We start from the raw sequence: 25,257 nt of genomic DNA, 5'->3' as shown, positions 1-25,257 counted from the left end.
TCTCATTCACATTTCAAACCGCTGCAAACCTTATCGGTTCAGCTGGTTGTTGCTTCCACATTATACCGCATATGCCTTTTGTGCACCAACAAAACATTGTTAAAAAAATTGCATACATAAACCGTCATCATTTTAAAACCAACGCAATCATGGGCGCGCGTTAGCATAGCGCCCGTGACGCAAGTCCTATTACTAGAAAAAAGTTGAAATTTTTTTTTTGTCGTAGACTGCAGAACCATATATATTGAAGTATATATTGTATATTGAAAAAAATTTGAAAAATGTAAAAAAATTTTAAAAATTTGAAAAATTTTAAAAAATTAAAAAAATTTTAAAAATTTTGAAAAATTTAAAAAAAATTGAAAAATTTAAAAAAATTTGAAAAATTAAAAAAATTTTTTTTAAATTTTTCAAATTTTTCTAAATTTTTAAAATTTTTCAATTTTTTTTAAATTTTTAACATTTTTTTAAATTTTTCAAATTTTTTTAAATTTTTCAATTTTTTTTAAATTTTTCAAAATTTTTAAATTTTTTTTAATTTTTCAAAATTTTTCAAATTTTTCTAAATTTTTCAAAATTTTTAAAATTTTTCTAAATTTTTTACATTTTTCAAATTTTTTTAAAGTTTTCAAATTTTTTTAAATTTTTCAAATTTTTTTAAATTTTTCAAATTTTTTTAAATTTTTCAAATTTTTTTAAATTTTTCAAATTTTTTTAAATTTTTCAAATTTTTTTAAATTTTTCAAATTTTTTAAAATTTTTTAAATTTTTGAATTTTTTTCAAATATTTCAAATTTTTTTAAGTACTTTAAAGAAATTTTTTAAAATAGGCAAGAATATGTCCTAATACGTCCGAACCATCTGCCACTTTGTGACGCAAAATTTTTTTGGTAAAATTTTTTTTCTAGAATTTCTTTGGTCAAATTTTTGCTGTTACAGTTTTTGCGTACAAGCGCAGAATGCGTCACCTCCAGCGATATCAGTTGTTTTGAAAGTATGCACAGGGACTTGCGTCACTTTTACTCTTTTGAGTGTTTTTGATTGATACCACATCGTCGTCCTTCTTTTCCACCATACGGTTCCATATTATCATATTTGTAAACAAGTTGTGTGGATATGGCCAGTGAGCTACAATATATTTTGCTGAGTGTTAAAATAACAACAAAATCAGTGTTGCACTCTCTTCGGTATGAAAGTATCAGTCCCTATCCGTCGTCGTACGTACACGTAACCATACAATTTTGTTTTTCTTTTTCAGTTATTTTTCTGTCTTTCTTGAACGGTTTGAATGAGTGTATATATGGTAGCAGTCTACTTGTTTAGTCTTTGTTGTGATTCTGTGCAGTTGAATAGAAGTTTTAAAATGAAACTCGGTATGAATTCGGATACGGAATATTATTGATATAACCACGGACTTTTTGCCATTAAAAATTCTATTGGTGACAGTGATGGATGTCAGTGATTCATTTTATTAAATTTTGTTAAAGTAATGAGATGTCGATTCAATTGACTCAAACTGCGATATCAAATTGTTTGCAAAAAGCTTTACTTTTGGCTATCAGGTAAGCAATGTTAAACGTTTTTTTCCCCACTGTCCAAGTAAGTGATTCCTTACCGTACTCTTGATGTATTTGCAATATGTAACAGGTCTGAAAGCCATCTGTTATACACATCGACGATGAAAATATAAGTGATTAGCTCTCAGAGCCAAACTCTGACTAATTCGGCCTTAAGTATGGTTTTCACTCAACAAAAAGTACCACGTGAGAGAGTGAATACAGTGAATCAAAAGCCGTCAGCGGACTTACGTCGTTTAGCACTCCGTTTACTAGTGAACAATTGAAGCTCCTGCCACTTTCCATTGTTAGAACGTAAACGGAGAGCTAAACGGTGTAAGTCCGCTGGCAGCCAAAGTTTAAAGAATAAGCCTTGATTTCCACTTATTCCGTTTACACTCCGTTTACCTTTAAACAATAAAAAATAGGCGCGGGTTAGCTAAACGGAGGCAAAACGGTGTAAGTGGAAAGACATTGAGTACACGAGGTCTAAAAAAAATGACATAAACGGTTACATTGGTCATTGGTGTCGATTACTTACCTAAAGGTTTTTAAGTTCACAATGCGCAACGCTTGGTTTTTATATAGAAATCATGTTCAACAAAACAATTCAAATACACTCTCTCGACTCTCTTCTATATTATCCCTTCAGTTCGCGTGGTGCGAATGTTGTTCAGTAATCAATTACTTCCATCGCATGCCAAGCTGTAACCTACCAATAACAACATGCAAATCACTAGTGGTTACCAAACAAATCTTCGTCATTTAGCATTAAGATCAATAACAATAAATGTTATTGTCACTGGTTGAGGTGAGTCTGTGTGTTAAAATGCGTTTGGTTGAATAAAGCGACATAAAATTTATTCACAACACCAGTTCGGTCCAAGTTTCAAGGTTTGATTGCTTTTTTTCTCTCTCTTTATCGGCATAAAGAAGAAAAAAAAAAATTTGTCAAAGAAAGATCCCACTAATTTATTCTATTGTTTAACATGTGCTGTAGGTCTTTTTGGGTTTCAGATAATTGAAATATTATGTTAAAATCTGTAAATGTTTATTGTGCAACGTTATAACTACATCATATCAATATAAAATTGCGGCTTATTTCTGTTATAACCACCTTTCATTTATATAGAGTTTGTACTGCGCTGACAACTTAAAAATAAATTTGTTCATACGGGAAACAGTGGACGTCAGTGAAATTTAGATAGGAATTTGTTTAATCAGCTGTTTTTCAGCTTGTCCACTCTTGCAAACATAGACAAAACCGCTTACGCTTGTTTGTACGTGAGCATGTAACGCATGGTACTGATACAACCGTTTAAACTATAGTCAGTTTTATTTGTCTGAATGTACCAGCTGAAGCAATTTTCTATCTTAATTTCGCTGACGTCCCCTGTATCATCGTGTTTTTAATTAGAAATATTTTATCGGACAGAGACAGCTGGTAGTACGGCCCTTTTTTATAAGGTAGGTAAAATAAACAGTGTGGGCTACCTTAGCTGAAAGAGCCAAAAAGATAGCCGAGAAACTAATTTATGCAAAAGTTCGCAACTATTTTCTTTTATCGAGTGATATCGGGTTTATTGTGTGAAATCAGCAGTTTCACCAAGGAAGCATCAGACCGTTTCCGAATCATTTTGTATAAGTAAGCACCAGACCGTTTCTTGTATAATTTCGTAGAAAGTACAAGGAATCATCAGACCTTCTTCGTATCAGTTCGTATACAAGGAAACAGACCGTTTCCAGTATCATATTTGTACAAGGAAGTATCAGACATTTTTTCCGAATCACAAGGAAACAAACCTCCGTCCTCGTATCATTTTGTGCAGTGAATGTGACAGCCTGAAATTAGAAAAAAGAAACCTCAAAATTACAGATTTCACACAAGTATCCTATAGAAATACAAATTTTGCCAGCTGAGGTAGCCAGTGTTGGCTACATCAGCAGGCGCAAAATTTCAGCGATTTTTTTTTGTTGCCTACTTCTGCCTACCGTGTTAAGCTAAAATACCGTACCGCATTGTTTGTGTGCTTGCGAGAGCTTTCGAAAGCTTCGAACTTCTTTTGGATTCCATTGGAAAAGTGAAATATTGCTGTAGAACACAAAAGAAGCTTAAAGCTCACGAAAGCTCCTTAATAGTCAAGACCAAAATGCGATCAGTCAAAAACACTCAACAGAGTAAAAGTGACGCAAGTCCCTGTGCATACTTCCAAAACAACTGATATCGCTGGATGTGATATTTTAAAAAATTTCTTAAAAGTACTTTCCTCAACATCTGCCACTTGTGACGCAAAATTTTTTTGGTAAAATTTTGTTTCTAGAATTTCTTTGGTCAAATTTTTCCTGTTACAGTTTTTGCGTACAAGCGCAGAATGCGTCACATCCAGCGATATCAGTTGTTTTGGAAGTATGCACAGGGACTTGCGTCACTTTTACTCTTTTGAGTGTTTTGACTGATATCAGTTCTTTTGGAAGAATTAGTAGATTAAAAAATTTGAAATTTTTTTAAAATTTTCAAAATTTTCAAAATTTTTAAATATTTAAAAAATTTGAAAAGTTTTAAAAATTTGAAAAATGTAAAAAATTTGAAAAATTTGAAAAAAAATTAAAAATTTTGAAAAAAATTTGAAAATTTTGAAAAAATTTGAAAATTTCGAAAAAAAAATTGAAAATTTTGAAAAAAAAATTGAAAATTTTGAAAAAATTTACAAATTTTGAAAATTTAGAAAAATTTAAAAAAAATTGAAAATTTTGTCTACAAATTGGGGTCATTAATGAAAGCAGCTTCAGGAGAACCGCGCTCCACCGATTACTTATTACAGAAAATTTCAATCGCTATTCAAAGAGGAAATGCGGCATGCATTCTAGGAACATTAGGGAGAAGTAGAGTAGATGATTTTTATTTATTGTAATATTTATTTGTTGATGAAAAGATCGTTTTTTTACTGACTGCGCCTTTGTGAGCAGTCTTTTTTTTCGCTTGTTTAAATAAATAAGAAAATTTTGAAAAATTTAAAAAATTTTAAAAATCTTAAAAAAATTTGAAAAATTTAAAAAATTTAAAAGTTTTTGAAAATTTTGAAAAAATTTGAAAAATTTTGAAAATTTTAAAAATTTTGAAAAAATTTGAAAAATTTTGAAAATTTTAAAAATTTTTAAAATTTTTTAAAAATTTAAGAAAAATTGAAAAATTTTAAAGATTTTGAACAATTTTAAAAATTTTAAATTTAGGAAAAAAAATTGAGGCGAGCAGAGCTTACCAAAAGCGAACAAATTTGTTCTACCATACCCATCCACACACACTTAAAGGTGTTCTTATATGGGGCTTATATGGGAACTTCGAGGAGCCCTAGCTCCGAAACGAAGCCGGTTTCCCACAAATTTTTTTTTCTGGAATGTCTTAGAATGACGACTAGAATCTACTCCCAAAATTTCAACAAAATCTAAAGAAGACTTTAGAAGATAGGAAACACGGACGGACGGACGGACGGACGGACGGACGGACTAACAAAGTAACGTAGGGTTTTTTCATTTCGTTTAAAGTACTGAAATTGACCAAAATGTATGGAAATGGGGCTTCTTGGAAGATTTTTTGCGTGGCCAAATTTTAAGCTGCAAGAACGTGTGATAGCTCGTTGAACTCGTACGGACGCCTAGTTTTTTTTTAATGGTAATTTGGAGTCATTTGTATTTGAATTGTGGAACTTCAATATTTGCTGTATATATGGTTCTGCAGTCTACGACAAGAATTTTTTTTTGAAATTTTTTCTAGTAATAGGACTTGCGTCACGGGCGCTATGCTAACGCGCGCCCATGATACTGTGTTTCGGGTTAACACGGCAATAATAGGCTGAAAATAGAGTGGTCAGGGTTGGAATTTGTTGTACAGCAGTGCTTTACATAACTTCCAAATCGTTAAAATAAACATTTTGGACAAAGCCGCATAATCTACTATTAAACTACATTTACATCTTAACGTGTGTTAGTATTGCATTGCCTAAAATCAATCACCATTTACTTCATACACCGCCCAATACATTGTAGCACTAGTGCATACTGGAATGACATATTACAGTACAAGTTTGCTTTCTGGTTAGATGAGAAATCTGAACACACGTATCGGCAAAACGAAACAAACAGGCGAGTCGAACTGAACGGAAGTGATTGTCAATCCTTCTGAAAAAAAAATGCTGTGTAAATTACACGACCAATGTTGTCCGATAAACTAATGCTAGAAAAATAAAATAAAAATGTTTCCCAGTAGTGCACACAGAACCGAAATATTATTTCGTGCACGATCTATATAACAACATCGTGTGCATTTTTAATCTTATCTGAAAGAATGTAATTATAAATTTTTGTATAATATTCCGGAATAATAAATTCATCATATTGAAATTCTGACTACAAGCCCCAGTACCGGCATAATATAACAATTCTGTGAGTGAATATTAATCATGAAACGAACGTTGGCTCTTTTTTCATTGTTTTTTTTTTTTTCATTCATGTCGTCGTTGTCGCGAGTGTGATGATGATAAATATAATTATATACTCCATGTGTTTGCTATAGAGAACGGTCAATTCAGTGAATGTGGTGACATTGATATTGGCAACAATGAAGTAAACAAGTGAGTGTCGTTATAAATTCACACAAAGAAAACTGAGTGGTTGATTACAGACAAAAAGACGGTTGAGCCAGCCGTCCTAATCATATTGTTAAGTGAGTGGAATTTATTGTTTGGTGTAATACGCACCAGCAACGAACTCTTCTATTATGTGTAATTTCAAACGCAATTTATTGAACGAGTATTTTGACCTGTTTATGATTGATTAAAAATAAGTGCTAATTTCCTCGGATTATCTTCTCATTGTTTGTTTGTTTGTTTTTCAATTTATTTACGTTTTTTAAGGTCCATTTCAACATATTGGAGCTGAGTCAGTTGAAGAGCTTTGTGATAGCGTATTGAAACGTTTGTTTAAAGTTGGAATTTGTTTTTTGCTGATTTGAACACTTTTTATTAGTACTATTTAAAGAAGACACGTTCTTCACTGTCGTAATTATTGGTGTTATTAACAAGCAATTAGTGACTACCACCGGCTCTCTCATTTATAACATTATTCGGTCAGAACAAAAAATGATTTAGAGGGATTCTTCTGAAAAACAGAAGACCGAAATCGGACGCATTTTCTATTGGAATTTTTTATACGTGCCCAGTAAGGTATTCGACCCCAGAAGCCAAAACCACTTTCAAAAAAATTCTTCGCAGCTTGTGTGGCTAGTGTGAGGTGATCAAAAACCGAAAGCTTGCACTTTTCGTACAAAAATTTCTCCAGTTACACGAGCCGTACAGGGTCGTGTGAGGTGTCATTAGAAACATGCAATTTCCTTTCTAATGACACGCCACACGACCATGCAAGTTCCGTGTACCTCGAGAAATTTCTGTAAGAAAAGTGTAAGTTTTCAGTCTTTTTTCGGTTGAAAACTTCAACTGTACATATCTCAGTGTGGATGAATCTTAAACCCAATAAGACCCTGATTGCCCCGGAAGTACATGCAATTACCTTTTTAATGACACCCCACACGACCCTGTACGGCTCGTGTAACCTGAGAAATGTTTCTAAGAAAAGTGCAAGTTTTCGGTTTTTGATCACCTCACTCTAGCCACACAAGCTGCGAAGAATTTTTAGACCCGTACGAAGTACAAAGGGGCTTATAGGATTACGATGCCGTGTGTAATTGATGGAATTCGAAGCAGACGGTAAGGGCAAAGTGTTTGCCTATGTTCATAAATGACGAATCCGCAATAAAAATTTTGTCTGTCCGTCTGTCCGTCTATCCGTCTGTCACGTCGATATCTTGAGTAAATCAAATCCGATTTCAAAAATTTTTTTTCCCTGAAAGATAGTCGAAATAGTGAGGCTAAGTTCGAAGATGGGCATATTCGGGTCGGCCCTTCGTGAGTTAGGGCCACCTAAGTGATTTAAGGTCTTTTGGTGATATTTATGGCAAAATAAACGATGTAAATGTAACGGCAAATGATAGGTATTGTCAATACCAATCCAGGAAATTTTTTTTTTTTTAATCGGGTGAGTGGACCGTGAGTTAGGGCCTTAGAAGTGAAATGCTACTAGGGCCCTATGTGTATTTTACATAGAACTCGAGTAAATTTTATTCGTTTTTCGTAATTTTTGTTTGATTTGGAAGGTAATCGAATGCCGAATAGAATGTTGTTGGAAAAAAATAAATTTGGGTCCTTGGCCTAAGGCCGCTACTAGGGCCCTATGTGTATTTCACATATAACTCGAGTATATTTCATCCGTTTTTCGTAATTTTTGTTTCATTTGGAAGGTAATCAAAGGGCGAATAGAATGTTGTTGAAAAAAAATTAAATTTGGGTCCTTGGACTAAGGCCACTACTAGGGCCCTATGTGTATTTTACATATAACTCGAGCAAATTTCATCCGTTTTTCGTAATTTTTGTTTCATTTGGGAGGTAATCAAAGGCCGAATAGAATGTAGTTGAAAAAAAAATTAAATTTGCGTCCTCGGACTGAGGCCGATACTAGGGCCCTATGTGTATTTCACATATAACTCGAGTATATTTCATCCGTTTTTCGTAATTTTTGTTTCATTTGGGAGGTAATCAAAGGCCGAATAGAATGTAGTTGAAAAAAAAATTAAATTTGGGTCCTCGGACTGAGGCCGATACTAGGGCCCTATGTGTATTTCACATATAACTCGAGCAAATTTCATCCGTTTTTCGTAATTTTTGTTTCATTTGGAAGGTAATCAAAGGGCGAATAGAATGTTGTTGAAAAAAAATTAAATTTGGGTCCTTGGACTAAGGCCACTACTAGGGCCCTATGTGTATTTTACATATAACTCGAGCAAATTTCATCCGTTTTTCGTAATTTTTGTTTCATTTGGGAGGTAATCAAAGGCCGAATAGAATGTAGTTGAAAAAAAAAATAAATTTGCGTCCTCGGACTGAGGCCGATACTAGGGCCCTATGTGTATTTCACATATAACTCGAGTATATTTCATCCGTTTTTCGTAATTTTTGTTTCATTTGGAAGGTAATCAAAGGGCGAATAGAATGTTGTTGAAAAAAAATTAAATTTGGGTCCTTGGACTAAGGCCACTACTAGGGCCCTATGTGTATTTTACATATAACTCGAGCAAATTTCATCCGTTTTTCGTAATTTTTGTTTCATTTGGGAGGTAATCAAAGGCCGAATAGAATGTAGTTGAAAAAAAAAATTAAATTTGGGTCCTCGGACTGAGGCCGATACTAGGGCCCTATGTGTATTTCACATATAACTCGAGCAAATTTCATCCGTTTTTCGTAATTTTTGTTTCATTTGGGAGGTAATCAAAGGCCGAATAGAATGTAGTTGAAAAAAAAAATTAAATTTGGGTCCTCGGACTGAGGCCGATACTAGGGCCCTATGTGTATTTTACATATAACTCGAGCAAATTTCATCCGTTTTTCGTAATTTTTGTTTCATTTGGGAGGTAATCAAAGGCCGAATAGAATGTAGTTGAAAAAAATTTTAAATTTGGGTCCTCGGACTGAGGCCGATACTAGGCCCTTCAAAAAAATAAAATTTTAGGGCGATTTGAAATTTTTGTTTCATTTGAAAGGAACGTCGTACGGGGCTTCGTAATTGCGCTATGCGCAATTTTTAAGATGTACACATTACATAATAATTTTACTTTAACTACATTAACCGACGCAATAGGCTTACGGTCAAAGTAGGGTGACAGACGCACTAGGGTCACGTACGCAGTAGATATACGGGTTTGTACGGGGCTCAGTCGCAGCAAACGCTCCGACTGTTCTGATGGCTCGTTTGAAAGTGGTTTTGGCTTCTGGGGTCGAATACCTTTCTGGGCACATGCACAAAATTGCAATAGAAAATGCGTCCGATTTCGGTCTTCTGTTTTTCAGAAGAATCCCTCTTTAACGCATTCTACTGAAACAGGCAACATGTTTTGCTGTTAAATTATCATTGTTTCATTTCATTGTTTCGTGCTCTTAGTTTAATTTTTGTTTTTGCATTGTCGTGTTTGGATTAATAAATTCTGTTTATGCAAAAAAAAATAGTTCTCATGTGTATTGTAGAGTGGCGGGAATCTGCAAAAATGTGAAATGGTTAATTGGTAAAGTGAAATATATTTTTTGTCTAAACAAGTCCGCTTTTAAAGAAATTTCGTGTTTTTTTTTACATAAAACAAAGTTCCCAAATTTAGGAGAGAAGGTCTTCATACAAATAATTAAATTTTGTTTTACAGGTAGAGACAGTGAAATTTGAGCATGATTTTACGATTTCAGCTTCAGTCGTATAAACAGTTTTGATTTTATGTGTGGATCAGCTGAAAAACAGCTGAAATAATTCAGCTGTTGCTGAATCAAATTCATGTTGAAATTTCACTACCACTGACCTTACGTATAACGAAATATAGATTTCTTTACCCATGTCATTCAAAGGTGCTACCCATAATCTCTTCAAAATCTTATTGCAAAATTGTGCATGATATTGAGGAAGTCACATAAAGCCGCTGGTGCAGACTTCAATTGTTATAGGTATCTAAATAAATCCAATCAAATAATGAAAAACGCAAAAAAAACATTTTGGATTAGTCACAATTCGTTAACTTTCCATTTCTTTGTGCTTCCCGCAACTCTACCGGCTACAGACTGTTTATTTATGTAAATTATCATCAAATTATAAAATCTACAATTTTCAGATTTTTTTTTTGTTTCGTTTCAGATGAATGGCCAGAACAAAAGATTATGAACACATACAGCACCTGTTGATGGTTCATGAAATTAACATAACCATTAATTGAAAAATATCAAATCGGTACATCCGGAGTGAATTAATTTATCAAAAAAAATCTGTGATATTACGTGCCTCTGAAACAATAATTACACAACTAAGTGGACACAGTGCGGCTCTAGTAACCAAATCGTTCACTGGTTAAATAAAAATCAAATTTTTAATATTAAAACCAAAGGAAAAAAAATTGTTTTTCAAGAGAAATCCAAATTCATGCATCTAGGTTTGCATGAACTTGAACTATGAACACGATGGCCATACTTGGAACATTCGTAAAATTTAATTTAATTCTGACGATCTTGACTTTATGCTATTTTAATGCGGTTGCCAGTGGCTATCGAATCGGTGTTGGTCGTGCCGACTGTACGGGACCGCCGGTTGAAGTGGTATTCGTAAGTAAAATCATTTTTGTTTTTGATTCAGGTTCAGGTGTTAATTTATTGGAATGGAAAGTCTTGCGAATGAGCCAAAAATATTCTGAATAATATGCCCTGCTCATCCACCTGCCAAAATGTTGTCAGAGTTGTAATGCTAATTTAGTTGAAAATTGATTTTTGTCAATAAAATAATTATTAATGTGGGCTATCCGATGCTAACAATGAATGGTGAAAAAAAATAATCTTCAGGGCCAAATGGCATGTTAAACCATTTCTTAATTGGCATCCAATAGGTATTTTAAAGGTGATGATGTTGCTATTTGTATATGTACAGGGAGATAATAAAATGGCCAATTAATTTGTTCCAAACGAATGCGTAAGACCGATTATTTGTAGCTAATTTAAACTGTATCTGCTTGAACGCTTGATAATTTGTGTAAATATTATCCGGTTTTTTGAGTTCAACCTCTTTCAGGACAGCCTATTTCAGAAACAAAAACATTCACCTTGTGCAAAAGACACTCTTTCCAGAGTTCATAAACATTTTCCTGACATTTCCCACTAAAATGTCAAAAACTTATGAAATTGTGAGCTAAATAACGATTAATTTTACGGAGGTCATGATGCATCAGCGGTCTGATATTTCACTTCAAAGTTGAGCAATTTTTCGGTGGGTACAAAATTTCTCTACCTTGAAGGGGAAACAAAACGGATTTTTTCCAAATAAATCTTGCGCCTTTGCAGACGTTTAGTGACTAATGCCATTGTACCTATCGGAAATTGTTTCCCACTACAAATGTTTGAAAAATCCTTTCCAATAGCATTTGATATTGTTTTGTGTGAATTGCATAATTTCATCATGCCCGCACGTTAGTAATCCATACGAGTTTAACGAGCTATCACTGCAGCTTCAAAATTGGCCGAGATATTGAACTTCGAAACATTGATTTTTGTATGAAAATAAGCAAAATTTCGTATTTTCAGATAACTGAAATCGCCTACGTTAGTTAGTTAGTTAGTTAGTTACTTAGTTAGTTCCTATGGAAAAGTGGATCCAGCAACTCCTAAACGTTTCTATAGATTTTCCTGAAATGTTGGTTTTAGGCTAATAATGGCCTAAAAATAAGAATGGAATTTTCAAAAGTTAGAAAAAATCCATATCTTGGGAGCTAGAGCTCTCCAAAGTCTCCATACAAATGCAATATAAAAGCCAATTTGTATGTGTGTGTGTGTGTGTTGTATATTTTGTTGCATGATATGGATGGTGATGTGGTGAATAGTGTGTGTTGTTTTGGGATGTGTTTCTTGTTGGAAATTGTGTGGATCAGTAAGTATTAACTTCCACTAAGTCGGTTCCTAAAATTTGGGATGAGAGACGATTCCTATGACACTACCTAACTTCCATCGGTTTTTTTAATGGATTTGGGTTATTTTCGACATGAGTGAGGTGTTCCAAGGTTGGTTCCTAAATTTTGGGATGACAGATGATTCCTCTGGCACTTCTTAACTTCCATTGGATTTTTTGATGGACTTGGGTTATTTTCGACATGAGTGAGGTGTTTCAAGGCTGGCTCCTAAATTTTGGGATGACAGATGATTCCTCTGGCACTTCTTAACTTCCATTGGATTTTTTGATGGACTTGGGTTATTTTCGACATGAGTGAGGTGTTTCAAGGCTGGCTCCTAAATTTTGGGATGACAGATGATTCATCTGGCACTTCCTAACTTCCATGGTATTTTTTGATGGATTTGGGTTATTTTCGACATGAGTGAGGTGTTTCAAGGCTGGCTCCTAAATTTTGGGATGACAGATGATTCCTCTGGCACTTCCTAACTTCCATGGTATTTTTTGATGGATTTGGGTTATTTTCGACATGAGTGAGGTGTTTCAAGGCTGGCTCCTAAATTTTGGGATGACAGATGATTCCTCTGGCACTTCCTAACTTCCATGGTATTTTTTGATGGATTTGGGTTATTTTCGACATGAGTGAGGTGTTTCAAGGCTGGCTCCTAAATTTTGGGATGACAGATGATTCCTCTGGCACTTCTTAACTTCCATTGGATTTTTTGATGGATTTGGGTTATTTTCGACATGAGTGAGGTGTTTCAAGGCTGGCTCCTAAATTTTGGGATGACAGATGATTCCTCTGGCACTTCCTAACTTCCATGGTATTTTTTGATGGATTTGGGTTATTTTCGACATGAGTGAGGTGTTTCAAGGCTGGCTCCTAAATTTTGGGATGATAGATGATTCCTCTGGCACTACCTAACTTCCATCGGATTTTTTGATGGATTTGTGTTATTTTCGACATGAGTGAGGTGTTCCAAGGTTGGTTTCTAAATTTGGGATGACAAATGATTCCTCTGGCATTACCTATCTTCCATCGGTTTTTTTTGATGGATTCGGGTTATTTTCGATATAAATGAGGTGTTACAAGGTTGGTTTCTAGATTTTGGGATTCAGACTAATTTCTCTAGATTTTTTTAATTTCCATAAGGTTTTTTGATGTTGTCGAAATGACATACTTAGAAAAGTGGTAATATCAGTCAAAAAACCCTTAAGGGTAAATGTGACGCAAGTCCTTTATCTTACCTACAAAATAACTGATATCGCTGAGGGTGACGCATTGTGCGTCGTACGCAAAAGTTTTATCAACAAAAAATTGACCCAAAAAATTTGTGAAAGAAAATTTTACAAAAAGAAATCTCCGTCACAAGTGGCAGATGTTGAGGAACCTATTGTTAGGAAAATAGTTAAAAAAATGTACTGAAAGAATTTAATCGAAAGAAAACCGAATCATTTGCCACTTGTGCCGGAAATTTCTTTTTGTAAAATTTTCTTTCACAAATTTTTTGTTGATAAAACTTTTGCGTACGACGCACAATGCGTCACCCTCAGCGATATCAGTTATTTTGTAAGTAAGATCAAGGACTTGCGCCACATTTATTTGTATGTACAGTACACATACATGTCTATAACGATAACCCGTAACCGGCTGACGTTGTATTTAACAGTTTCTATCAGTAGCAATATGTTGAATTTATCAATGCAACATAAAACTGCAAATTTTTGGTCAGAGAATACAAGAGTACGATTTTTCACAACGCATGTGAGAAAATAGTCATTTTCTCACCTCTGTTGAAACTTCGTATGCCTTTGTTGTGCAGAATTTCATTTTCTTGGGTGACTTGTGGCCCAGAGCGTAGCGGAACTTTCCAGCTTTGATTACTCCCTAGATGAACAAATTACTACACTTATTGCTTGGTTTGTTCACGGAAGGCGCACTCACAATCGTATTATTTCGTACATATTTATTTATCAATTGTATTTAATTAAAAAGCCGGTTTTCATCTGTATGTCTGAATAAGCATGATGTCCAGCCCATGTAATTTTTTTAAAGAAAATTAAAGTGATTTTGTGCGATGCAAGAGTCGCGGCATTCACTATCCCTCTATAATGACACATTATAACTCTTACGTGTATTCGCCTTGCAACACTATTCCACTTAGTTTGTCTTGCAGCAAGAAAAATGCAATAGAAATGGTGTCGTTACTTAATCTGCACTCATAAGATTATATTAATATGAGTGAGAACATAATGATTGTTTCAATAACACAATGATTACTAACAGGAATGCAACATAATAAAATGTTAGGCTTTTGAAATGATCTAAGGCTTGATTTCCACTTACAAAGAACCACTCCGCTTCGCCTCCGTTTAGCTTAAGAGGCATCAGTACTTAGCTAAAATTGTAGCCTACATTTGCGTGTCTCGTATTTCATTTTTGAGGATATCTTTTCATCAGAATCCTTTTTGAAAAATGTACAACCGCAATAACGACCACGAATGTGTTAGTTTTAAATAAAAATTAGTTTTGGCAACCAGCTTCTAGAAAAGTCAACTATTCGCCGAAATTTTCATAAATTGCTCAGTGCTTTTTTCGTAGGTGGAAATCCAGACTAATGCTGATTCTGTATCATACTCATCATAGCTTTATGTTATCTACGCAAGTGTAGCGCGTTCAAACTATGAACTTTTAATTGAGTTGGATGCAAGTCTTAAGTGAATTGAGAAAATGCAGTAAAATTCAACTATGTGACAATCAAGCACATAAATTCAGGCGAATCCTAAAGTCCAGTACTGGATACTACATCAAATACGCCCGTAGTAGTGGTAGAACGTATAGTCAGTGTATCAGAGTATATTATTGGTAAACTAATCATGCCCGCATGTTAGTAAGCGGGCGTGACGCAAGTCCACTACCAAAAATGTTTTAACAAAATTTATTTGAGGACGGCGAAGCATATTTACAGCAACTTTTTGACTTCTCCAAGGTTGGTTCCTAAATTTTGAGATAACAAATGATTCCTCTGGCACTACCTAACTTCCATTCGATGGATTTGGGTTATTTTCGATATAGGTGAGGTGTTTCAAGGTTGATTTCTAAATTTTGGGATGACAGATGATTCCTCTGGCACTTCCTAACTTCCATCGGATTTTTTTACTGGATTTGTGTTATTTTCAACATGAGTAAGGCGTTCGAAGGTTGGTTCCTAAATTTTGGGATGACAGATGATTCCTCTGGCACTTCCTAACTTCCATCGGATTTTTCGATGGATTTGGGTTATTTTCGACATGAGTGAGGTGTTCTAAGGTTGGTTCCTAAATTTTGGAATGACAGATGATTCCTCTGGCACTTCCTAACTTTTATCGGATTTTTTGATGGATTTGGCTTATTTTCGACATGAGTGAGATGTTCCAAGGTTGGTTTCTAAATTTTGGGATGACAGATGATTCCTCTGGCACTTCCTAACTTTTATCGGATTTTTTGATGGATTTGGCTTATTTTCGACATGAGTGAGATGTTCCAAGGTTGGTTTCTAAATTTTGGGACTGACAGATGATTCCTCTGGCACTTCCTAACTTCCATCGGATTTTTTGATGGATTTGGGTTATTTTCGATATAAGTGAGGTGTTCCAAGGTTGGTTTCTAAATTTTGGGACTGACAGATGATTCCTCTGGCACTTCCTAACTTCCATCGGATTTTTCGATGGATTTGGGTTATTTTCGACATGAGTGAGGTGTTCTAAGGTTGGTTCCTAAATTTTGGAATGACAGATGATTCCTCTGGCACTTCCTAACTTTTATCGGATTTTTTGATGGATTTGGCTTATTTTCGACATGAGTGAGATGTTCCAAGGTTGGTTTCTAAATTTTGGGATGACAGATGATTCCTCTGGCACTTCCATCGGATTTTTCGATGGATTTGTGTTATTTTCGATATAAGTGAGGTGTATCAAGATTGGCTTCTAGATTTTGGGATTCAGACTAATTTCTATAGAATTTTTAAATTTCCATAAGGTTTTTTGATGTTGTTGAAATGACATACTTACAAAAGTGGTGATATCAGTCAAAAAACCCTTAAAGAGTAAATGTGACGCAAGTCCTTGTTCTTACTTACAAAATAACTGATATCGCAAAAATTTTATCAACAAAAAATTGACCCAAAAAATTATTTATTTTGTAAGTAAGATAAAGGACTTCCGTCAGGGACTAAACAAAGGAACATCGCAGGTGGGAATTTTCCCACCTGCGCCCCTCTAATTCCCACCTGCGAATCCAGATCTGCCCACAAGAAAAATTACAATTATCTAACTTGAAATAGTCAAATGAATGTAATTTTATTACAAATTTTGCCTGCGGCGCATTGAACCTAGTTGAAAAAGTGACAATGGCATTGCCGATATCAGTTTTTTTTACATTTTTTATCATCATTTCGATGGAGATACAGATACAGAATCAAAGTATTTCACATTTGTAGCTTTCACTTTCCTAAAAACTAAAAAAAAATGGAAAGAAAATAGGGTTGGCATGTAAAAAGTGAAACTAAAGGAACTAAATTATTCGAAAGGTCTTGGCATAGAACTACTTTCAGTGGAGTGGCGTATGAAACTCCAAAATGGAGTTATTAACAAAAATGTGAATTTTGTTTCTCATTTATTTCTCTCTGGTATGTTAACGTAAAAATCGGTAGAAATTCTCAAAAAATGTCTGTAAACATCCGAGATTTTTTCAGATTTTTTGGACCCCTATTTAACGATAAAAAAATTTAATGATTTTTTTCCATATGCTAGACAAAAGTGCTACTACCGTTTTTGGTCACTTGATTTGTCTTCATGGAATGTGCCTACATTATGTAATTTACTCAGATTTTTTTTAAATGGCGGAACACACCCTCATTTAACGAAGAATATTTGAAAAAATATTTTTACCTTTAAGTAGGGGTCCAAAAATTCTGCAAAAATCACAGATGTTACAGACGTTACTTGAGAATTTTTTCAGAATTTTCAGTTACATCCATCGAGAGATATAAATTATAGACAAAACTCACCATCATACCCAAAAACTCACCACTATTGTGACTTTTAGGGCTGATATTCTACCAAAACCACCTTTTAGTCCAGTAGACCGATAATTATCTGCAATTTTCTGGAATTTGATTTTTAGGTCATATTGTGGACGCATTTTCCACAGGTAAAAATACACCCCTAATGGTGACGGGATGGCTCAGTGGTTACGTACTAGCCTTCCACCAAAATGATCCGGGTTCGATTCCCGTGACAGACAAATTCCGCATGGAATTTTTCTAGCGATTATATCGCATTGGTAACGTCCTAAGTTCACTCAAGCTTCATAATTTGGGTAGTTGCGGTGTGTTTGGTGGCTGCAACGATGTACACACTGAATGAATCGTATGACGTAACCCAAATACGATGAATTTGTGTACATATGTCTAGCCTACATTAAGGCGAGATATCAATTTCGCACCTAACTTTCCTCAGAGAGTAATTACATACTTCGAGGCGTGGTTCGGAAGTCACGTAAAGCCGGTGGTCCAGACTGAACTTGTAATTGGCTGTAAAAGGCTGTTAGAACGGTCTCAAAACCAACAAATAAATAAATAAATAAACATGACCGAAAAATTAAATTCCAGAAAATTGCAGATTATTATCAGGTATGATCGGCAACTTGACTAGACTTTCCATTTTGACATTTTGAATGATTTTTTGGATGAAAGACCCCAGACTTACGGTCAGGGGAATAATTCCCTTTAAATCGTAATAGTACATTTCGTACCTAGGACCTAGGTCTTTTTTAGCGTGTGAGAAGTTTCCAGACAGAGCCGAAGGCGAAGACGAAGTCGCACGTTTCGGGTCCTAGGTATCAAAAATATATTTACGTCAACGTCCTGAACGCATGATATTATTTTTGGATAAAAATTTTTACTTTGGCGCCCAAGATTTTGTGTTTAGGCGCCCCTTCGAAAAGTTTCCCACCTGCACAGAAATCCTTATTTTAGTCCCTGACTTCCGTCACATTTACCTTTTAAGGGTTTTTTGACTTATTCAATTTATGGCAAATAGTTATTTTCCTAACACATGCTAAAATGCTTTTTTTTTAGCGAATGAGAGGTTTCCAGCTCTAAAAAAGGCTTTTAGCATAAGTTAGGAACATCGTTTTTCCTAAACGACATGGGACATAAGCGACGAAGTCGTGAAATCTCAACATAGCAAGGAAAATAATGAAAATGAGCTCAGTTTTACGTGCAAAGCTTAATCGAGTTTCTATCTTAACATCAATCACATGCTGAACCATTTTTCGAATTATATCTGATTCTAACTCAAATCCTACAGATGGGATATGCTCAAGTATCACAGAAAGGACACGGCCTGCATTTACGACAATATTCGCGAGCGTTCATAGTTGACGACAACACGAAGCGCGTTGTTTTTGTAAGCTTCGACGGCGCAATGATCGGATATACAGTTAAGCGTGATGTGAGTAAACGTACAAATAATGCAATCGTGATCCGAATCCTCACGACTTATCCGAATTCACTTCTTTTTGCTGATGATTTCAAATGTATAGGTTGTTACGTTGCTGCAGAAACAGTACGGAAAGCAATACACATTGGACAATGTTGTGATAAGTGGGACGCATACGCACAGTACGCCAGGGGGATTTATGATGAATCTGTTGTACGATCTGACGACATTTGGTTTTGTTGGTGAAACTTATCGAGCTCTAATTGATGGCATATCCAATGTACGTTGAATGTTTTGTCGGTCTGTTGCGAACATTTAAAAATTAATTTCTGAATACTTTCGTTGGATACAGAGTATAGTCAATGCACATAATAATCTACAAAATGGTCGGATTTATATTGGCGAAACGGAAGTGCTGGAAGCTAATATAAACCGAAGTCCATCCTCCTATATGTTCAATCCTGAAGAGGAACGATCACAGTGAGTATACAGTTAGTGTTTCTTATAGTTAGAGACTGTGAAATTTCAGCTGATCCACACAAACAATCAAGACTGTTTATAGGTCTTTATACGGTTTTACCACCACGCGTGTGCGTGTATTATCTTGGTGGCGGGACATTTCCACACCGTCAATATCGTCAGGAACGATATTATCGTTTTTTTGGACGACACTATCGTCTAAAAAACTATACTATCGTCTAAAAAACGACGATATTATCGTTTTTTAGACGATACTATCGTCCAAAAAAACGATATTATCGTCCAAAAAATTTTCATCCAGGACGATAATATCGTCTAAAATTATAAATTTTAAAATATTTTCAGGACGATATTATCGTTTTCTTGACGATATTATCGTTTAAAAAAACTATAATATCGTTTTTAAACGATAATATCGTTTTTTTGGACGATACTATCGTTTTTTTGATGATACTATCGTCTAAAAACGATATTATCGTTCAAAAAACGATAATATCGTTTTTTTGACGATAATATCGTCATGGATGAAAATATCCGCTGGACGATATTATCGTTATTTTCTTATTCTGAACAAATTTATCGTTATTTTGGACGATATTATCGTCCTGGGCGATAATTTTTGGGACGATAATATCGTTTTTAATTAATTAATTTTTTTAAATTTGAGATGATAATATCGTCCAGGACGATAATATCGTTTTTAATTTATTTAAGATAAAAGTTCTAGACGATAATATCGTCCTGGGCGATATTATCGTTCTGGATGGTTGTTGAAGACGAAACACAAAATCTTGTAGATAAACACCTTTTTATAGACGGCAAATATATATTAAAAATTGGTTCATTTGGTTCCGTAAATTTAAATTTTATATAGAAAAATTACACAGACTAATTATGAGACGATGCGAGAAAAAAAAATTAACTCCTAAGTTCCGACACCGTTCCGGTGCCCGGCTCGCATTGCGGCCTTCCGCTTCGCTCCGGGGCAATGGGCCGGATCGCTCGGCGTGTTAAAACGCTTTTTATGTACAATCAAAGTTGGTATTCATTACGTAAAAAGATGAATTATTTAGGGACGAACTAAACGCCGTTTTTAAACACTGATGTGTAGGTGATTTCCTCTGACAATTGTTTTTCGATATTTTGGAAGAGAATTCGGTTCTTGCTGCACCTCTGAGTAAAATTGAGTCCTGGACAATATTACCACCCAAAACTAAACGATAATATCGTCCTGGGCGATATTATCGTTTTCTTAAACGATCGTTTATTATTGCTGTCGTTGTCGGTAGCAGATGACAGCCGTCTGAAACAGGTTCGCTAAGGTGAAAGTCTAAATCGTCTAAATTGAAAAATTCTAAAATATTGTCTGGACGACAGTATCGTTTTCTTGTCGATATTATCGTTCAAAAAACGATATTATCGTTTTCTGGACGATATTACCGTTCTAGAAAATCTAATGGATATTTTCGTTTTCTGTACGATAATATCGTCCAAAACGATAATATCGTCCTGGGCGATATTATCGTTTTTTTAAACGTTTTGGGTGGTAATATTGTCCAGGACTCAATTTTACTCAGAGGTGCAGCAAGAACCGAATTCTTTTCCAAAATATCGAAAAACAATTGTCAGAGGAAATCACCTACACATCAGTGTTTAAAAAAGGCGTTTAGTTCGTCCCTAAATAATTCATCTTTTTACGAAATGAATACCAACTTAGATTGTACATAAAAAGCGTTTTAACACGCCGAGCGATCCGGCCCATTGCCCCGGAGCGAAGCGAAGGGCCGCAATGCGAACCGGGCGCCGGAACGGTGTCGGAACTTAGGAGTTAATTTTTTTTTCTCGCATCGTCTCATAATTAGTCTGTGTAATTTTTCTATATGAAATTTAAATTTACGGAACCAAATGAACCAATTTTAATATATATTTGCCGTCTATAAAAAGGTGTTTATCTACAAGATTTTGTGTTTCGTCTTCAACAACCATCCAGAGCGATAATATCGCCCAGGACGATATTATCGTCTAGAATTTTTATTTTAAATAAATTTAAAACGATATTATCGTCCTGGACGATATTATCGGCTCAAATTTAAAAAAATAAATTAATTAAAAACGATATTATCGTCCCAAAAATGATCGCACAGGACGATAATATCGTCCAAAATAACGATAAATTTGTTCAGAAAAAGAAAATAACGATAATATCGTCCAGCAGATATTTTCATCCAGGACGATATTATCGTCAAAAAAACGATATTATCGTCTTTTAGACGATAGTATCATCAAAAAAACGATAGTATCGTCCAAAAAAACGATAGTATCGTCCAAAAAAAACGAAATTATCGTTTAAAAACGATATTATCGTTTTTTTTAACGATAATATCGTCCAGAAAACGATAATATCGTCCTGAAAATATTTTAAAATTTATAATTTTATACGATATTATCGTCCTGGATGAAATTTTTTTGGACGATAATATCGTTTTTTAGACGATAGTATCGTCTAAAAAACGATAATATCGTTCCTGACGATATTGACCGTGTAGTTATGTCGCCTCATCATTATCTTCAACCGTATAAAGATGTATAAACAGTTGTGCTTGTATGTGTGGGTTAGCATAAAAACAGCTGAAGCAGATTCACGTTCAAATTTCACTGTCTTTGACTGTAACGTGCTCAAAATGATTTTTTTGTCTTATTTTCCATGAAATCAGGTACCAATACGACACTGACAAAACCCTAACACAAATTCGATTTGTTAGTGAGGACAACAACGTCATTGGGGCCATCAATTGGTTTGCCGTTCATCCTACGTCCATGAACAATACGAACCACTTTGTATCCTCCGATAATGTTGGCTATGCTGCAATTTTACTGGAACAGCATATGAATCCGAAAAATCTTCCCGGACGGGTATGTAGTAGACGCCTGACGATCGACTTTTCTTGTGTGTCTCTTATACTGGTGCGGTTCGTTTGTTTTAGGGAACGTTTGTTGGAGCATTTGCGTCGGCAAATCTAGGTGACGTCTCACCCAACATTATGGGACCGAAATGTGCGTTGTCCGGTGAAAAATGTGACCTGGTCACATCGTCATGTCCGGCGAAACACGGCCAATGCTTTGCTTCTGGTCCGGGAAGAGATCATTTCGAGAGCACCAAAATTATAGCCACTCGATTGTTTGAAGGTGCCTCGGTAAATTATTCGTCGATCGTGTTGCAGTCGCTTGAACATTTCTCTGAAAATTCGCTTTCCATTTGCAGAAAATTCTGAAAGAATCGAGTGGACGTGAAATTTCTGGAAATGTAAATTTCGTTCACCAGTTCGTCGACATGCCGGCCTACAGGACCACCTATTTCAATCCGAAAAAGAAGAAGTCAGAAAATGTAGGTTCCTGTCGAAGCAACGCTTTTGGATCTTGAAAACTAAATTAATTTCTCTGGCAGGTACGAGGTTGTCTGCCAGCAATGGGATACAGTTTCGCAGCAGGAACAACAGACGGACCTGGTGCGTTCGACTTTACTCAGGGAACAACGACTGACAATCCTCTGTGGAACGCGGTACGAGACTTTTTGGCGGCTCCAACACAAGACGACATAAAATGTCAACATCCCAAGCCGATTCTCCTATCAACTGGACGGGTTGGATTATTTTGGAAACGATTTCCTCTCACAATGTACTGATGACGTTCGTTTCCCTCGTTTAGGCTTCATTTCCCTATGAATGGCAACCGAAAGTCGTTTCCACCCAACTGCTACAAATCGGTGATGTTATATTGGCCGCTGTTCCTGGCGAATTTACCACAATGTCAGGTCGTCGCTTAAGGCAGTCGGTGCGAAATGCAATACTGCAAGCAGGCGGAGACGATGTCCAGGTTATTGTGGCCGGATTATCGAATATGTATTCCAGTTACGTGGCAACGCCGGAAGAATATCAAGCGCAGAGATATGAAGCAGCGAGCACGATATTTGGACCACATACACTGACGATTTACATTGATCAATTTCAATATTTGTGGTATGTTGGTTGTTGAGGGTGTCGGGGCATTGTGCCAAATTTCCGTAACTTAATACAACATTCCCATCCACAGCCAAGCAATGGTGAAAAATGAAACAATTTTATCCGGCCCGACTCCGCCATTCCTTGACGATAAGGTGATCTCATTCCAACCGGTAGTGCTATTTGACACAACACCATCGGAACGGAAATTCGGTGACGTTCTACGTCAACCAAATAAAATGTACAAAACGGGCGACCAGGTCACCGTGGTATTCATATCGGGCAATCCACGAAATAATCTGCAACACGGAAAGACTTACTTAACCGTTGAGTACCAGACAGCCAATGGCGACTGGAAAATCGTTGCGGTCGATTCGAATTGGGAAACGAAGTGAGTGCATTGTTTTGTCATTGTTACCGACCAGAGCTGAACAAACATGAGAAATTTTCTATTCGGTGTGTAGGTTCGTGTGGAAACGGACGTCATTTATTTTGGGACATAGTACAACAGAGGTCATATGGGACATACCAGATACGGCCGACGAAGGAAATTATCGCATACGCCACTATGGTTCGGCGAGACATATTTTCGGAGGATTTAGTCAGTATGAGGGAACATCGGACGCATTTGCCGTTTATAAAGGTGGACAGCAAGTGGCACTTTTATGAGAATGTTGGGGTAACAATGGAATATCGGGGACTGAGAGAAAATTTTAAACAAAAAAAAAACCGACAAAATGCTAAAAAGACTTGAATTCGCTTTAAATTAACGATCCCAAAAAGAATGTGGCAATCATAGCCAGTGATTTTTAGTAAATTAATCGCTATAGTTGTACGCTAAAAAAACTAAAACTAAAATGTTAGAAATATTGAATGGCTTTAACTTGGTTACGGACAAAATTTAACCTTTTTTTTTAAATAATAAAAACTGAAATGAACAAAACCATGGTCTGATGTTAACAACAAAAAAAAAGCTAACCGGTGATTGATGTTCGTTAAGGGGGAATGCATCGACTTACAGCTAATCTGAAAAAATACATACAACAAGGTCCTGCTTACATTTCAGTCTCCATACAACTGTGACAGTTTGACGGTTAAGTTAGCCCAAAAGTTTTATCAAAATTTTGGTCGAAGCGCTAACTTCGAGCGATGGCATTATAGGGTGTAGCGGTTTTTACAAAATGTCTTTTTTCTTTTAAGGCGCAGCCGGAAATCTACTCAGCTGATACATGCACAGTTCTTTATAGTTCGTATATAGCTATATAGACCAAAATACAGTTACTATATAGCTACATTGAAACATATATAGTTCGTACATAGCTATATAGACATATATATACTATATATATGACCTATATAGTTTGTATATAGCTATATATACCTATATATAGTTCGTATATAGCTCTATGTACCTATATATAGTTCGTATATAGCTATATTGACATATATACAGTTACTATATAGCTATATGAACCTGTATATAATTAGTATATAGCTATATGGTTATACATACAGTTCTTATATAGCTATATGGTTCTATATATTGTTAGTATATAGCTATATGAACCAAAATACAGTTACTATATAGCTACATTGATACATATATAGTTCGTACATAGCTATATAGACATATATATACTATATATATGACCTATATAGTTTATATATAGCTATATATACCTATATATAGTTCGTATATAGCTCTATGTACCTATATATAGTTCGTATATAGCTATATTGACATATATACAGTTACTATATAGCTATATAAACCTGTATATAGTTAGTATATAGCTATATGGTTCTACATACAGTTCTTATATAGCTATATGGTTCTATATATTGTTAGTATATAGCTATATGAACCTGTATATAGCTATATTGTTCTATATATTGTTAGTATATAGCTATATGGACCAAAATACAGTTAATATATAGCTACATTGATACATATATAGTTCGTACATAGCTATATAGACATATATATATACTATATATATGACCTATATAGTTTGTATATAGCTATATATACCTATATATAGTTCGTATATAGCTCTATGTACCTATATATAGTTTGTTTATAGCTATATTGACATATATACAGTTACCATATAGCTATATGAACCTGTATATAGTTAGTATATAGCTATATGGTTCTACATACAGTTCTTATA

General features: G+C 35.0%; 1 protein-coding gene across 5 annotated transcripts; it reads left to right on the top strand.

Annotated features, from left to right (window-relative positions):
* Positions 1-1,174: 1,174 nt before the first annotated feature.
* LOC119067734 (neutral ceramidase) lies at positions 1,175-24,022 on the top strand. 5 transcript variants are annotated; one of them, XM_037170850.1, is made up of 12 exons: positions 1,175-1,562; positions 10,332-10,792; positions 18,474-18,617; positions 18,709-18,885; positions 18,958-19,085; positions 21,800-21,998; positions 22,070-22,279; positions 22,348-22,470; positions 22,531-22,725; positions 22,791-23,101; positions 23,175-23,474; positions 23,548-24,022. In XM_037170850.1, exons 2-12 carry the CDS (start codon positions 10,643-10,645, stop codon positions 23,750-23,752), a joined length of 2,142 nt encoding a protein of 713 aa, XP_037026745.1. In that variant the 5' UTR covers positions 1,175-1,562; positions 10,332-10,642; the 3' UTR covers positions 23,753-24,022. The 5 variants fall into 5 exon arrangements, with proteins under 5 accessions (XP_037026745.1, XP_037026744.1, XP_037026746.1 ...); XM_037170849.1 differs by lacking the exon at positions 1,175-1,562 and adding an exon at positions 5,977-6,276; XM_037170851.1 differs by lacking the exon at positions 1,175-1,562 and adding an exon at positions 6,060-6,430.
* The last annotated feature ends 1,235 nt before the right edge of the window (positions 24,023-25,257 follow it).

The sequence above is a fragment of the Bradysia coprophila genome (assembly GCF_014529535.1).
Source record: "Bradysia coprophila strain Holo2 chromosome X unlocalized genomic scaffold, BU_Bcop_v1 contig_128, whole genome shotgun sequence".
Lineage (NCBI taxonomy): Eukaryota > Metazoa > Arthropoda > Insecta > Diptera > Sciaridae > Bradysia > Bradysia coprophila.
This window is presented reverse-complemented; position numbering and strand designations above follow the sequence as displayed.

What these genes read in the sequence shown, in the direction of transcription:
- LOC119067734 (XM_037170850.1), top strand. Translation starts at nt 10,643, where the DNA reads ATGAACACGATGGCCATACTTGGAACATTCGTAAAATTTAATTTAATT. An exon ending in CGCCGGTTGAAGTGGTATTC is followed by an intron (nt 10,793 to 18,473) that starts GTAAGTAAAATC and finishes CAAATCCTACAG; the next exon opens with ATGGGATATGCTCAAGTATC. An exon ending in AAAAGAAGAAGTCAGAAAAT is followed by an intron (nt 22,471 to 22,530) that starts GTAGGTTCCTGT and finishes TTTCTCTGGCAG; the next exon opens with GTACGAGGTTGTCTGCCAGC.